Source organism: Diuraphis noxia, unplaced genomic scaffold (genome assembly GCF_037042655.1).
Source record: "Diuraphis noxia isolate RWA-SAM2 unplaced genomic scaffold, SU_Dnox_SAM2 contig0002, whole genome shotgun sequence".
Taxonomy (NCBI): Eukaryota; Metazoa; Arthropoda; class Insecta; order Hemiptera; family Aphididae; genus Diuraphis; species Diuraphis noxia.
Genome location: NW_028301712.1, coordinates 58,746,461 through 58,763,260, shown reverse-complemented (window position 1 = coordinate 58,763,260; position 16,800 = coordinate 58,746,461). Strand labels below are relative to the sequence as shown.

The following is a 16,800-nucleotide window of genomic DNA, read 5'->3' as shown; positions in this document are numbered from 1 at the left end:
GACCTATTAAAAAAACCAATGATTTCTGTCAATTTATTTTTGCACCACCATTCTTAAATTGTAATACAAAATCAGTACTATAAATGATATGAAGTCATAATATGATGGCTGTCAAGATATTTTACTGTAAATTAATAATTTAAGGAAAAAGTTGTAATCAAAATGTTTGGCTTTCTGCTCACTGTTTATATAAACAACAGCCTGGAGGTTAGGTTACAGCCCCAGTACCAACCAGTAGTTTGTAACTTACAGCACTGTATCAGTATAAGTGTGGGAATAAATAAATAACCCAAATGAATTATATAAATATATATATATATTATATATAAAATACCAAAGAATAATTGGACTTTAAACTAAAATTTTGCAATCAACATACAATGTTTAACATAACGACAATTAATTTTGACAATTCAAAACTAAAATTATAATTTCAAAAGTATTGCAAAAATGCCATTTTATTGACCATAAAAGGCGACAAACACTTGAACATACAAATATATTATAATTATATCATAAATATATATATATATATATATATTACTGACAATCATATGGTTAAGATAATAATAAACATGTTATTCAATTACTATTCAGTATTGGCAGTATCGACAAAAAAAAAAAAATAAAAATAAAAATAAAAATAAATAGTATGATCATTACAATAATGAACTGTGTTGGTTTAATAAGTGGCAACATATGTGTCTTTTAAAATCATATAGGTAATCATTCGGGATAAAAAAATAAATAAAAATGGCACTCTGTATGGGCTACATTTGTAAATAATTTTATTGAATAATAGAAATATTTGTAGCTTAAAAATTGCACAAAAAATTGTCATGCGTACTGGGATTAGCCTTAATTAATTCAATACTAACTAAATACTTTAATAATTTTAAAAATTAATTTTGATAAAAAAAAAAAAAAAAAAAAAAACACCTTATGTTGAACAACCAGCAACATGAGATCAAAGTTACTATAAATGATACTAATATTGGCAATTTCAGATGTTTAGACCACTTTACATTATTACCTAACAGATCTCAAGATAGATACATTTTGTATTAATTGAAAACAATAAAATTAAACATAAATGGCAAGAAATTTATCGTTTTACTAAAAAATAGAGCAACAATTCAAAGTTAACTGGAATGTTTTACGTTACATTTTATATTATTTACATTTAATAAAATTATTTTATATAAATTTGGGTAAAGTTAAAATATAACACGAATTAACTTGAACTTATAAATACAATAGATAAATAAAAAACAAAACATAATACTTTTAAGTACATAAAACTAATTAACTCTACATTAATATATTTTGTTTTATAATAATTAAAATAAATGTATTTACAAAAAAAAAAGAGAAGTACAAAAAACGTTTTGAAAATATTAATTTCGAAGTAACATGGCAAAATATGTTTTGATCTACGTTTACTTATAATAATAATAGTATCCTCGTCCCTCGATAAAAAAAAAAAAAAAATAAACAAAACATAAAGATATACCATTGACAATGTTGTATGAGCAAATATATAAACGATTAAACGATATTGATAAAATGTATTGTCATAATGATTTAAAACTAAATTGTTCCTCAAATAAAAATTGAGCAAAAGTTTGTCTTGAATACTTTACAGTCAAAATTTGTAAATCATATTTATCAAATTTAAATACATAATGCTATAATACAATCCAAAAGTTAAATAAGTTTATAACTATTTATAACTATTCTTGTATATCACATTAAATTAATTTTTGATGGCTGCAAAATAGTAATCACTACTTAATAAAAATATATGTTTACATATAAAAGTATTTACTTATGTATAAACTTAATTTATTAGACCAATTAAATAAATCTCTAAAATACTGTTTCATTAAAAAAATTAAAAATAAATTGACTGAGCATTAGGCGTGCGCAAAATTTCAGAACTTTTGTCATATAATAGTGTCATGAATCCAACACTTAAGTACAATAAATATAAAGTCATGGATGTTCATATGGCAATTAAAAGTAAGTATAGTCTATAATATTATAATTATGTACACTGTTCTATTAAGATCTAATACTATTTTAATTAAAACTATATAATATTAACAAAATCGACTTGAATAATTTCGCGTATTTCTTAAACAAAATATGTAATAGAGTAAAGAAATGAGTATAGCTTGGTAAATTGATAGGAATTTTTAAGTTTTTTCTTCATTTTAAAAACAATTTGATTAATTGTTAGTGATCCATAAATTCAATCAGTATAATATCAAGCATGTTCTCATTATCTTCAGCGTGTCTGACTTCCAATAAAAATGAATCTTCATTACAATAATATTTGAGCATATCATTATCAATTTTGGCCGTAATCCTGTAAAAAAAAAATTAATAATCAAAACAAGGAATATCATCAAGTTTTAAAACTAATATTTGAATATAATATTAGTTAGGAATTATAATAAAATAATTAATAATACATGTGTTTGATTAGGTATTTAAATGCAATTTTATGATAGATATAATATGAGCATTAACAGAAATTCATCTGAATTACTTAGCCAATTAACATGATGGAATTTTTGAACATTAGTCTGAACACAGCATTTCAAAAACTGAGTATATAAAGGTAAACCTATTGGTTCTTTTTTGAGGATGCTCTTCTATAGACCCAAATTTCAGTAATTATTTTAAATTTGGTTATTTTCACATAATATAGGTAGACAAGAGCTTTATAAACTCAAAAGTAAATTAGTTGCTAAAGCGGTGTTATGAATTGTTAAATAATAAAATATATTTTCAGGAAAGCAAATAGGTCTGTCAATGTCAACCCAGTATCTTTAAAAATTGGAAAGCATTTAAATAGAACTTATAAAAAAAATCAAACATTTCCACTTACCCTTTTTTGTTTTTTCGATACATGTTACTAATGCTGGAAGCAGAAATTTTGTACTTAGCCTCAATCTGGAAAAATAATGGGAAATAAAAATTAACATGGAGTATATATATACTCCTAAGTTAAAAAAAAGTAAAAAGTAAAAATGGACAAACATCTCTAGTATTTTTTTTCCCTTAATTTTTCAATTTTAAGTTATATTTTGATTTGAAAATTTAAATCTGTATATTATATAAAAATAATCGTGATGGTTTGGACGAAAAAGGATCACTGGAAAATTATGTTAGTAGCCATGCAAAGCGGGTAAGAACATACTTAAGAGATAAAAAGATGTACCACTTACCAGAAAGAAGGTGAAAATATCCGAGAATAAGCCATGCTGCATTAAAAAAAACAAGCAATATGACATATCATGAGAATATATTATCATTATGGTTATTTCAATGCTCTAGAAGTAATAGTTATTGTGTTTAGAGTCCGGTGCGAGATTTTGACTAAAACATTGAGCACAAAAATGTGTATTTCTAAGCTCTAGTTTATTATAAAAGTTAAGTGATGATTTTAACGAAAACGTTTGACTATTCCGACTTCCAAGCGATGAAAAATATCACCTACAGCTTTCAATACACATTGTGGTTTTGTGAAATTGTGATTAAATAATAATAATATTAGAAGGTTAATGAATAAGTAAAATATTTTAACGAACAATAAAATAAAGCGTGATTAAATTTTTGGTTTGTAAGAAATTAAGTTTATAATATAATATAAATAAATGATAAATCTAATAAAGCTTCACGAATATATAAGAAAAAATTAAAAAGGATTGTTATCATTTTTTAGTGACAAATATGTTTAGCAGTTGCATAGGATATGGTGAACTGTGTGTTGAGCGCAATGAATAGAAATAGGGTCCAGCGTTACATGAAAAGAATGATGACATTTTCTGCTTAAGAAATAAATAAATTGAAGAAATCATTTTAATTTTAATTATTTATATCATGATTCTCAGATGGAAATAATTGTAGTCGCTCTGCCTTTGGGATGTTGGAGACACGCATAAAAGTGTTTTGGAAAATGACATTATGATGCAATATTAATAAATTGGTATAATATAGAGTACAAATCGATAAATAAAAGATATATAAGAAAGCGAAAATTGTTTTGTTAGATGACAACGTATAGTGATGAGTTATGTTGGATGAGCGAACATTGATCCAAACAGGTGCAGCGAGAATAACAACGTACAACGCCATTATCGTTGGAGATGAATCAGTAGGAAAGGAGTAAGGCTGACAGCGGGAAAACTACGGAAGGAGGTGCGGCAATTGCGACGAGCACAGAATAATATCATCCAAAAGCAGCACGGATATTTTCTCGATTAAAAAATGTAATTAAAATTTAAAACGATTATAAAATAATATACGTGTACAGAATATATTATATAATATAAGTATATATTAAAAAAAAAAAATAATAGAGAATTTATACTTGTTTGTCAATAAGTACTTCAATAATAAATGAAGTCTGTGCTTACAGCATTCAATAATCCCTGGGTCGTTGGCGGTATGACGTGCAGGGGCGTGTACACGTCCTCGGCGTCCTGCCGCACGTACAGCATCACTCGCTCGTTGATAGGCGGCACCTGCAGCTTCGTTCGCTTGTTGGGCGGACTCGAGAACACTGTACCATCCGTGGTCAGTCCACTCTGGTCCAGCACTTCTTTCTTCTCGCTGTTGTAATAAGATATGCTGATGTGTAAAAAACATGTCTCATATATATAAATGAATACGCAACCAAACGTTCGCAAGAGTATATTATAATATATTATGGTTAGGATAAAATAAAACTGCAGGGGAGATATTAATTGATTATACAGATAATATTTTAGTCATGTGTATAGTATCATTAAATAGTACCAAGGTTCGGGACTTAATGCGCAAAGAAGGTTTAAAATTGTTTATTAAATATGTATTAAATAATTTTTACATTACACCAAATATTAAAAGATCGGTTCGTTCATCTATTCCGATAGATCTTTCTTATGATTAAATTTAAATATCAATTAAAGTATAAAATATGTGCAGGTTATCAATAAAAAAAAAGAAAATAAACATTTTTTTTTTTTTAAATTTGAAATCCAGGCGTAAGTTACTGAACAATTTATTTTGAACGAACACGCAAATCTTTAAGTCTCGACCCCTGGCTTAGCATATATCAACAGATGGAACTATTAACATCAAATGTGGTGATTATCTTTGATCGACCCCAAAGCAATGTGTGTTGGAGATGGGATCTCGGTTTAATAAGTTGACCGGCTCCATCCATTTCTATACACTATATGTTGTATTATACACATACCTCAAGGGTTCTCATAATATATTAATAATTTTACTATTACTGTTATTGAAATAATTGGGAAGTATTGATCGTAATATGCGTCGTTAAACTCACTTGTGCGTATCCGGCGGGAAGTGATTGTGGAATTTGAGCGTCTGCGTGGTCGCCGTACCAGCTGGCTTGTTGGCCACGCCAGAGTGTAACAGGAAAGGCGACGAGTGCTTCATCGAACCGGGTTCGCCGTTCGATAGGCTGGACGTATCCGTGTCGTGCCCATAGAATCCCTGGAGTTCCATCGACGTCAGCTGAAATGATAAGAAACGTATCGTTAATATTGATATTTTAGGGAATATTTAGTTTATTTTAAATCATATTGTCCTTTATTAAAAACACAGGGCCCTTAAAATATTTACCTTGTCAATGTCTTCGGCGGGTGAGAACAGCACCGGCGGTTTGTTCAGGTCGCTCATCGAATAGAATTCGGACCGCTCGCACGGCGGATGATAGAGTTCGTCAATCTTCTTGCGACCCGTGGCAGTCATTTTACGTTTGGCCGCCCTCCGCTCTTCGTCTCTGGTCTTCCTTTCGGCTCCCTAAAAACAAAATGGTAACGGTCGTTAATAAAAGAAAACGCAAAAAATGCATACAATAAAATTTTATAACGTGATATACGATTTTTTGGATCGTCCAATTATAATATTAGACAGTAACATTTCGAAATCGCCGAAATTTGTGCAGTCATTAATTTGTCGCAAACCCAGTAATTTCACATAATATAATATATATTATACATCGTATACGAAAGCCATTTATGTATATATCTACAATTTTTATTATTATTAATGCGTTATAATGGGATTTATTATTATATATTCTGGGAACCTCAGTGGGTCCAGGCGTTATAAATCCTCAAATAAAAAAAGATTACACGTTCCGAGTACACCGCCGGGTAATTTAAACGATTATATAATAATATATACCAACTATTTTTTTTCCACGGTCAGTAAATCATAAACTGTCTGCCGGCTGGTGTATGCTAGTAAATCAATAAAACCGTAATTAAACGATTTTTTTTTACCATTCAATTTATGCGGTTTTTTTTCTTATAACAAACGGATGTATCTATAGTATAATTTTATTAATCGGGAAAGTATTTTTTTTTTTACACATAGAGGTACTCGCAACTGTCGCGCAAGGAAAACTCTGATGGCGTAACATGAATATCATAATTTATGATTTGTTTTCTCTAAATACACACGTAGAAACTATATAATGTAATATATGTATATGGTATATACCATATACATATTATAGGTATCTTTGTACTCGGGCGACTGAAGCAGCGAGAACGTATTGTATATTATTATATACGTATACAGGTATAATACCATTATATATAGGTACATACCGAGGCGATTTGAAAATATTATACCCTGTCATGCGTTCAAATTTATTAGTCGCGCAGGCTATTACTACGTACAACAATCTTTTAACTGTAGCTCACAATTATAAATTGAACTTTATTTTATTTTTATTTTTTTCGACATCGATAAATAACATGCTATTTATGTTTTCACTACATTATAATATTATATATGTATGATAGGTATACCTCTACTATTCGTTACGTCTATACGCGGGAGTATGTAGGTATAATATTTTTCTCGTGTAGTAATTAAAAAAAAAAAAATTATACATATATACATACACTTATAATAGGTATCACTGCATGTATGTTATACCACGATCAATAACGGCTTTTTTGTTCTTGCTATTCTAGCGTATACGCGTATACATCATGTATAACTACGATTATATAATTATAATTTATAATAATATTATTTATTAATGTACCTATATGTTTCTATAGCCCTCGTGAGTGACGACAACCCACACAGAATTCTGTCAAAAAGCGCCTCCTCAAAATATTATCCATTGCCGCTTCATACGACGGACACTAACTTGAATGCAGCTGGACGACGATGTCTTGATATTTTTATTTAATTTATTTTACTCATTTCGATCTCATTATATAAAAAAATATATACACTCTCTCGCACCGTCACACTTTTACGTAACTATAAAATTAAGGTGGACGTCCTAATATATAATATATTGTTGTAATCTCATATTATAGGATTCATTATAAGTTATAGCTGAGCAGCCGAGCAAGCTCACTAATATAAATTTAATATAGAATTCAAGGCTGCTATATCGGCTCTTTTGATATTATATTATTATATCGTTATTAATGACATCGGTTGCTGTGTAGTGTCACACATCAACGTTGTGGTGAGCGACAAATAATCTTAAAAATTGACCAATGATAAAAATACACGGACATTTAAATATCATTACTGCCCAAGTGTGTGTGGCGAGTGGTCTATACGCGAGGATATTTTAGTATACAACTATGGAAGCAGATCCAAGATAAATCTGATACCTAATTTCAATCGGACACGCACTGGGCACATGCAAGCACGTACATCGATGCTGTTTACCTGTGTTGCATATACATATATAATATTATAATTATGTACATAAAAAATCAAACCGAAATTCGTACGACGCCGCTGCCGACACTTTCGACATGAGTCCGCTGTTAGTTTTATGGCTTTACAACTAAATTTTAATGACTTTTATTGGAGCTAATGCACCCCAGAGAATCCTATTATTTATAACACGCTATCTCGATGAATAATGTGTCCGTAAGAGTTTTATTTATTATTTTATTCTAATGCGTCGGTCGATAAAAAAAAAACCTATGGGTGCTTACGAAATGTCGAGAAAATTCATTAATTTACCGATGAAAAAAATATATAATAAGAGTACCTATCTCTAATCAATACGAATATAATACACATTATAATAAACGTACGTGGAAACAGAAAACGCAATATCGACTTGATGTATAGTTTTATAAGTTTTATTTAATCCAAAGATTAATTTCATCGGATCAAAACATATAGAATCTTGAATTATTATAATATATACGCACTCGAATTCACTTACACGCACAATATAATATAGGTACATTTTTACTTAAGAAAAATAAAAATAATATTATAATTATGTTATTTGCAAGCTGGTATCGTATGGGACACGTCAGAAACACCGCTGCAGCGGTAATTCTTGGATCGATAGTTCGTGGGTACGGGGGGCACAGGTGATCATTTGCAACAATCATTAATATACCTAACACCTGTGTAGATGTCATATTTGTACTCATATTGTAGTATACCTACTGTGGACAAGTGCACACGCGAACTGTGACCGCGCTGAACTTCAAAACCAAAAACACAATTTGCTGTCTCGGGGTATTGTTTCAAATCTGATTCTGAAATCTCTCGAAACATTATCTTTTATTTCTAAGGTTTTTTATTATTATTATTATTATTTCCTACTCTAAACTAACATTAATACCCCGCGGGAATCGAATAAATACATAGCATTTTAAATACATCCTTTGTCTGTCTGCGGGGGTCACAACTGACAAGAAATCAAGACACTACACTGCCGAGCGGGCGGCGGTGTTATCAGCCAGCTTGGCAGCACTCTTCGTACGAGTTTGAGCAATGTTTGCCTATATATGTATCTCGAAGAGATTGAAAGAACATGGTATGTTTTTTTCCGGACAAAATATTAAAAAACAAGAACACGTTACACGGAGGTTGTTAATTTTGGTGGTCCGACTGTAGCGTTCATATATATTTATACACACACGCAGAGGAGATGCGTGCAGTAAATTAGAAGCCTCTGACCATTTGTACATGTATACGACTTGGAAAAAAAATTAAAAAATATATTATACGTGTATAAAAAGACACACATATACCTTCCAGCTGCGTCGTCGTCCATGTCTGATCTACCGGTAAGATACGAGCGAAGAGTTTTTGGGGGACGAAAAAATAAATGACCTCTTCAGCACTGTTTTAATAGACAAGACGCATAGTTTTCTACGTGTGATGCCATACACACTATATATATACGAGTAGTATATTACATACACAACCTTATTATAATAGATATAATATATATATACCTATATAGGTATTCTTATATATTGTTATATACGCGGCTTGTATTTGTAAACATAAACATAAACATATATATAATATATATATACGTGTCGTATAACTGCCATCGAGTTCGTGTTCAACCATAAAGCATGTGACGGAGTAGTATATTCGAGTCGTATATATATTATTCGAAATGGCAGTGCGAAAATTATGCATATCTACCTACGTATTTTTGTTACATCTCTTACGTTAGATTAACCGCCACTAAAGCGACCAATAAATTTATCCAATAAATAAAAATAAAAGATAAGATTTAAAATCTAATTAATCTTACCTTATCACAGAAAACTTTGATTTGACAATATCCCCTGTGGTACACAGGTCCATCTCTCGGTTCTTCGTAGGTGTCGATTTGCAGGTGTAGCGGCAAACCCTGAAAACAAATTCGAAATCGTAGGTTTAAAATTATACACATATTATATATATATATATTGTATAAATGGTTGATAATAATTAAATTAATTGCAAAAACCCGTGTCAATCACCATTATATACGTGAGCATTGAACACGTACCTAACTACGACTTATAAGACTATTCCATTTGATAGTTATGTATAGTTGTTTTTGAGATATACAGATCGAATACCGTTCCAATTAGCCCAAGGTAGTAGTGACTGTGCAATAATTAAATCGAGATAGACGCAAAAGTAAATCCCGTGAACAGAGCGTTTATTCGAGAGAAAATAATAATTACTATGTTCATTTATATTTATTATATTTTATAAATAAATACTTTATTCTTCTTATTTATCTTAGGTGTAATTGTATGATAATATTATTATTATGTAACTGTTAATTTATGATTCAATATTACTTGTCGAGTTTTGTATTAGCATATGCGATTTTGTGCTTGTATATATTGTTGTATCTACATCACCGCAGCACTGTTTATACCATGAATATATTATTTGATATTTTATTTTGTTTTATTATTTAAAACTGTGGTCGGTTAAGTGTAAGTGTGTAACGCTAATAATTATTCTTAAAAACACAGTTGGACTTGTTTATATGCGATAACTATTCAAGTAGGCACGGATTTAAGAATATAACAATACAATATATGCCTATTAAAGAAATCGCATTTTTTTAACCATAGCGTATTTCGTTCGACCGAGGGATCCAATGGACCGAGCATAAAAAGAAACCTCTGAGATTCCAATTAAGACGTTCCCCGCCGCCCCCGTAGAGAGAAGAAAACAGCGTGAGTTCGTTTTTAATAGTTTATTTTTTCTTTATTTTATTATCGTTTCAAAAAGGGGGAACGCTCTCGCGTGCGTTGAGTAATAAAATATACAGAAACTCACCTTTACGCCTTTTTGGCTGCTGAAATCCGTACTCAGACATTGCACGGCGACGTTGATCTGAAATAGAAAGAAAAAAAATTATATTATTTATATTTAATAAAAAAAAAAACTTGTGCATATATTATAATTTATAATACACCGTGTGATTATATTTGATTGGACCTGAAGCCGCGGGTAATCCGGATTATTGTGTGTAAATTTCGATTTCAAAATCGCTCGCCGTGTGGCATCTCCGAATGGGTTTTTTAACCTCGTTTAGCACACACACAAACGGCCCTCGAGCGATTTGTTTTTTTTTCTCTCTCATAGATATTGAGACTAGCACAAGCCAGGAGTTCAGCAATATATTATACTATATATATAATATAAAATAATCTCTTTTCGTTTCACTTCTCCGTGGCTACTACGTGATGTAGATATTAATTACCATTATTAAAAGATAAATACGCGGTGCGATTTCCTTAGAAGAAAAAAATACCGGTCATTAAATGCGTAGACGGATAGGAATTCGGACGACAGGTTAAAGAACAGATAAAATTGTTCTCGTTACTCTTTAATTATTGTCTCCTATATATGTACGGCATGCTTGTGTATGCGTCTCGTACGTGTGTGTGCATCAAAAAATATCATGAAACTTACCTTTGCTGGACTCTCCAGAGGGTTCCAATAAATAGCGATGGCGTTGTGTGATACTTCTTCGATGCATCCCACCAAGCCGGCACTGTTTTTCGTGTCTGTAAAAATAAATAAATTCGTCATTATACTTAATATTATTGCAAAAAGATTCGTTTTATAATATTATATGTTATATATGCAATTTATATACGAAAAACAAAATAATAAAATTAGCGGAAATATAATATAAACAGACGATTGTATAAATTTAAACATCTGCGTAGAATTAGCTTCAATATAATAAAATTGCATTTATAAAAAAATGTTTTTTTGTTTTTTTTTCTCGGCACTTCGCCAAGTCATTTAATTTATCCTTAATGGTGCAAACTCCTCTCGCAGCTCAGGTAAATTACAGTAATCATCTAAGTTCTGGCCAGCAGCAAAACACACACAAACCACACATAGAAAATAATACATTGAATATTGGTAATGAATTAATTTTACAGCGAACGCAAAGAACGTGAATTATTTTAAAAAAATTGTACACCTAGCAGCGTCGGCGTGAAACGAGTGTAACGGGTACACCTTCTGTATACATAATATTATATTATCGCTATACTACCTATATAGCAGAAGCTGCGTGATGAGATGTTGCACGGAGAAGTGGATTGGATATCGCACCGTGGCGCTGCACAATATCGTCGGAGGCGGTTTCGATTTTTATGAATGAAGTGGCGCTCGTATAATAATAATAATAGCAGTACTACAATAGTAACTATAGCTATACGTCAAAGATATAATATAACTTGATTTCAATAACAGGTCCCGACGCTACTACCGACTATTTATATGGTATCTATATAATATGTATATTATACGCTACGACGACGAGTAGCATCTACTTACGCGGGTAAATATATATATTTTATGAGTGTGTGTAGAGGAAGAGGAACCTGATTGTATAATATATATAGCCAGTGGCCTTTGCTCCTTACGTCTGCATTGGTGTACAGTGCACCGCCGCACTCGGTTAAAGAACAAATGGGTCAGTGCAGCGTTCGTTATCAGGTTTTTCCGGTCCCGCCGACACGCGTTGTATTAGTATATGTATATATATACACCTACATATACCCACCCACGCGTTTCGTACCAAGGCAATGTGCAGTATTTATGCAGTGCAAGAACGCCGACTAACCAGAAATCAAAAACTGTTATTTTTCGGGAACCAACCAGCCCCCTCTCCAAAGTACCAATATAATAAATTATACGCAGGTCAGTCAATCAGTCAGCACACAATTAAAGCCAAAAAATACACATAACCGACCTGGAGATATGAAGACGTGTCGTTTATGTATTTATATGATATATTTATATAGAATCTAAACGCATTGAAAATATGCGATTATAATAATATCATAACAATATTTTTGGACGTGTTACTTGGTAACGCGGTGGTCGAAATGATTTCAGGAAATAACACAAATAAATAGAGAGAGGAAGATCATATAATGCACATATCATTATCACGAGATAAACGAATACAATATTATATATTATCATGTACGATGGCGACGGAAAACAAATGAGATTCACTATAATATGGACGATGATGCGCTTAAACGAGCTGGCCGATATCCAATTATAATACCTAATGAGAAACGACACGTCACGTTCACCAACCGGTGGATTTGCATATTGTATAATATATAGGTATCTGACAGAATAGATGTCTCGAAACAAAATCCCGCTTAAACAGCACATATTTTTATGTATTATATTGTTTTTTTTTTTTGTTTAATGTGTATTATATAGAGTTTTTGGTGTTTTTTTTTGCGAATTTTTGAGACATCATCTAAAAGCAATGTTGCGTATACTATTTTTTAATGGTATTATAGAGTATAAACACACGCGTACACACTATATGCAAGTATTTTAGACACTCATGACTTAATTTTATACTAGATAGACGTATTATATTTGTGAAGGGCGAATTTACATAAATTAGTAAAACCAAAAAAAAATTATATACGTGCAGAGGGTATACATATATAATATAATACACATAAAATGTAAATCTTTTTAAACGCTATAGCCCCCTCGTCTCTTTCACCTCCAACTGACAACCATCCGTTCCTTGTCGTGTGCGCCCGCATTATTATTAATACTGGATCGAACTATAATCCTTATTTGTATACGATTTGGGTCAGTGTACGTGTGTGTCTAAAATGGAAATAATAATAATTATAATTACAGGCTACTAGAGAGAGTCCAATGTTCACGATTTCCTCGGAGCGAAACAGTGATAACCCCTCCCCCATGTCAAAGAAAAAAAAACATTTTCTTACACCCAATGCATTGAAATATTAGTACAGCCTCCGCACAACCTAAGGGTTATCTTGGTATGGTTTAATATAGACCCGAACAGATCGCGGCTGTATAGTAACCAGTTTAAACGCGTTATTACTATAAATAATTGAGTTCTGACGATTATGATTATACGCATACTTATTATCTTCCCCACCCTCTTTATTTTCGGGACCGTGCGAATTTATGCCGGTTAATTACGAGTTACGACGTTACGCGTTTCATTATAAAAATGATATCTTAGAGAAATAACGTGCTTGTGACTAGAGCTGTTTATAAATATACAAATATATTTATTAAAGTTATGTATATGCACAATATTTATGCTTTAATTTTAGATATAAGAATACACGATGTCAGGATGACAGGTCCGACTCATATACGGACCAGTATAATACCTACTACAAAAGATTATAATAAATAAGTACATTTACCGATAAAACGCGGCCGAGGTGAATTTTGAAAATACAATAAACTATAACTAAAAACATATATGTGTAAAAAAAAAATAAATGAAAATAAAATAAACGAGAACAACAATCCGAAGAAAAATGCGAAACAATGGGACATTCGTACACGCTCACGTGATACAGGAGGATGAAAAAATTTACGATCTCGAAAACACAGTAGGCCATTGTTGTTGAGTTTTTGTTTTTCAGTTTCCGTAAGTGTCGTGGACAAAAACTATAAATATCATCCAAAGAGAACAATGTAGATTTTAGGTGCGCACGCGATTTTTTTTACTTACGAAAAATACATCGTGACGAGTTTTCTGAAAAAAAACCCAAATTGAAGATAGCAAACCGATAACGTCAATTAGGGAAATGCTTCTTCGCCGGTGTTATTTAATTTATTTTGGTCGGTCGTATTTCACATCACGGGATACATTTATACATAATATTTTTTTTTCGTTTTTATAAATTATTATATTATATAAGGTTCACCGATCGATGTTGACCTTAGAACGGAGGTAATATATTTTCGTGTGTTTTTAAGCTTGACTACGCGCAGACCCGACAACGCTACACTGTTTGACATCAGAATCCATTAGAATAATAATTATTGGTCGTTGCGGGAACACAGATGGAAAAAATATCACATTAAGATAATAATATATAAATATAGGTATAATATATATAGAGGAAAAAAGTGACGTAATTAAAACGCGGCTGACTTGTATATGTATATGTATATTATTATGTAGGTACAAGGAGATTTAGACTTCAGATTCTTTATGTATTATAAACGACATCCCCCACTTTTAATCTTAATTAACTATACATATTTAATTCTGACGTTATTATGGGAGAGACGATAATTTTATACGAAAAAGTGTACTATGCGCATGTTTATTATAATATATTACATAAATTATAATAATTGGATAATCTACGGATCGATACAAACGAATACAATGGAATCTAGCTGCATAGATATCCCTGGCGAAAGAGGCGGTACGCAGTCGTCGGAATTAATTTATCTGATTTTTTCACATATTTTTTTTTTTCAAGTAATAGTAATGGTACATTATGTGCGTGTAAAACGACATTCCGATTGCACGTAATCCACCGACGGATTGCAGTTCACGTACACAACGCAGCGATGTGTGACCATTTTCGGATTCTGTGTGTGACAAATACGGATAGATACGATTTTTTTTCTCCGGCTGCACCGACGGAAACGGAATAGGGAAGTTGTATTTTTGTATGCGCAGCTTTACGCTGTCCACCGTATAAGAACAGATGGAAATATATATACAAGACTCTTTTAAGGGAAAGAACAATTAATATAAGGCTTAAAAGGTCAATACAGTAGAGTTTTAAAAAATACAAGTTGTACAAATAAAGGGAGTTGAACCACAGACACTACATAAACATCCAGATACCTAGTACCTACATAATAATATAATATACACACGTGACACATATTCGTTGCATCATTCAACCGAAGATTTCAAATAGAAATCTTTTATACATATTATACGCAATGATATAAACATGCGATATTTTCATTTTAAAGTAGGTACTGTATAATATTATTTATTATAAGTCCCTATATGTAATATATTATATGCCAATACAGTCTAAAGTTTGAGCTGTGAATTAGATAATAATATTATGGTCGTACTAGGTTTAACCAAATGTAAATTTTTATGCGGCGTTCGTATATCTCAGTGGACTATAATGCATTTATAGAGTCAAAGACGCCAAAGTGTACATGTGGATATTATATTAAATGGCGGTGGTGTGTAATGGGACGACGGAAAACGAAAAAAAAATCATTGAACTAAAACATGCGCAAATACCTATATAGCATTATAGGTAGGTATATAAATTTAAAATAATAAACATATACACACATTTATATAGGTAGTCGATAACAGGTTTGAAATCCTTGGCAATTGCGATATAGACGTATATCATTCGAAATGTCCCATTATAATATAGTATATCGTATGTAGGTAAATACGTAGCGAGAGACACTGATCGCGCGAAAAAATTACGTACGACCGCCCGTTAAATGGAATCGTCATTTTATTATTCGTTCGGGCTATAATCGCCGGGCGGCTGCGTCGTTTTATATATACGATAAATAATGCATACGATGACGATTTATTTATAATATTGTTTACGATTTGAAGAGAAAAAAAAAACTTCCTTAACGTCGGAAACATCATCGGCGGCAACGTATATACGTACTCTACTACGCCTCGGCTGCTTCATAAACACACTCGGAAAATGTGGAGGGGATAATATTACACACACACACTCGGCCGGTGTGCTTACACTATACGCCACCGTGTCATACGGTCACTAATCATATGCGCGTACAAGACAGCATCACACACGCACGCACCCGCGAAGTAACGAATCGTGTTCGTCGAAGTATATTATAATCTCTAGCATAGGTGTGTGTATGTATATATGTGTGTGCCCACACGTTATCCTCGGCCGGCCATCACTCCCGCCGCTCGTAGTTTTTCTACACGTACATCTACCACATGCGCACGAAATTGTCCGCAAGTATCCCGTGGATTAAAAATATAAAACCGTCTTGTACCCAACATACTCGACTACGTTAATAATTATAATATTTATACCGCCACGGTGATAAATAAATTACAATTGTTATTAACTACCGATACTACGGTAACGGTATATATATATATACATACTTAATATTATGTACTACGCGTGTGCATATAAG

At 31.7% G+C, this 16,800-nt stretch overlaps 1 protein-coding gene across 6 annotated transcripts in view; it reads right to left on the bottom strand.

The window, feature by feature from the left end:
* Positions 1 to 440: 440 nt before the first annotated feature.
* The window catches only part of LOC107164101 (transcription factor CP2 like gemini), a 104,439-nt gene continuing 88,079 nt past the window's right edge, over positions 441 to 16,800 (bottom strand). The window contains exons 8-15 of one of the 6 annotated variants that reach the window (XM_089218587.1): positions 11,254 to 11,348; positions 10,615 to 10,671; positions 9,584 to 9,682; positions 5,644 to 5,823; positions 5,345 to 5,535; positions 4,428 to 4,641; positions 2,897 to 2,961; positions 441 to 2,371 (exon numbers count right to left, since the gene is read on the bottom strand). In XM_089218587.1, the coding sequence (XP_089074713.1) occupies positions 2,239 to 2,371; positions 2,897 to 2,961; positions 4,428 to 4,641; positions 5,345 to 5,535; positions 5,644 to 5,823; positions 9,584 to 9,682; positions 10,615 to 10,671; positions 11,254 to 11,348 (1,034 nt within the window). In that variant the 3' untranslated portion in view covers positions 441 to 2,238. Of the gene's footprint in view, positions 2,372 to 2,896; positions 2,962 to 4,381; positions 4,642 to 5,344; positions 5,536 to 5,643; positions 5,824 to 9,583; positions 9,683 to 10,614; positions 10,672 to 11,253; positions 11,349 to 16,800 lie in introns of those variants that run through there. The other 5 variants (XM_089218592.1, XM_089218588.1, XM_089218589.1 and 2 more) reach the window with 5 other exon arrangements.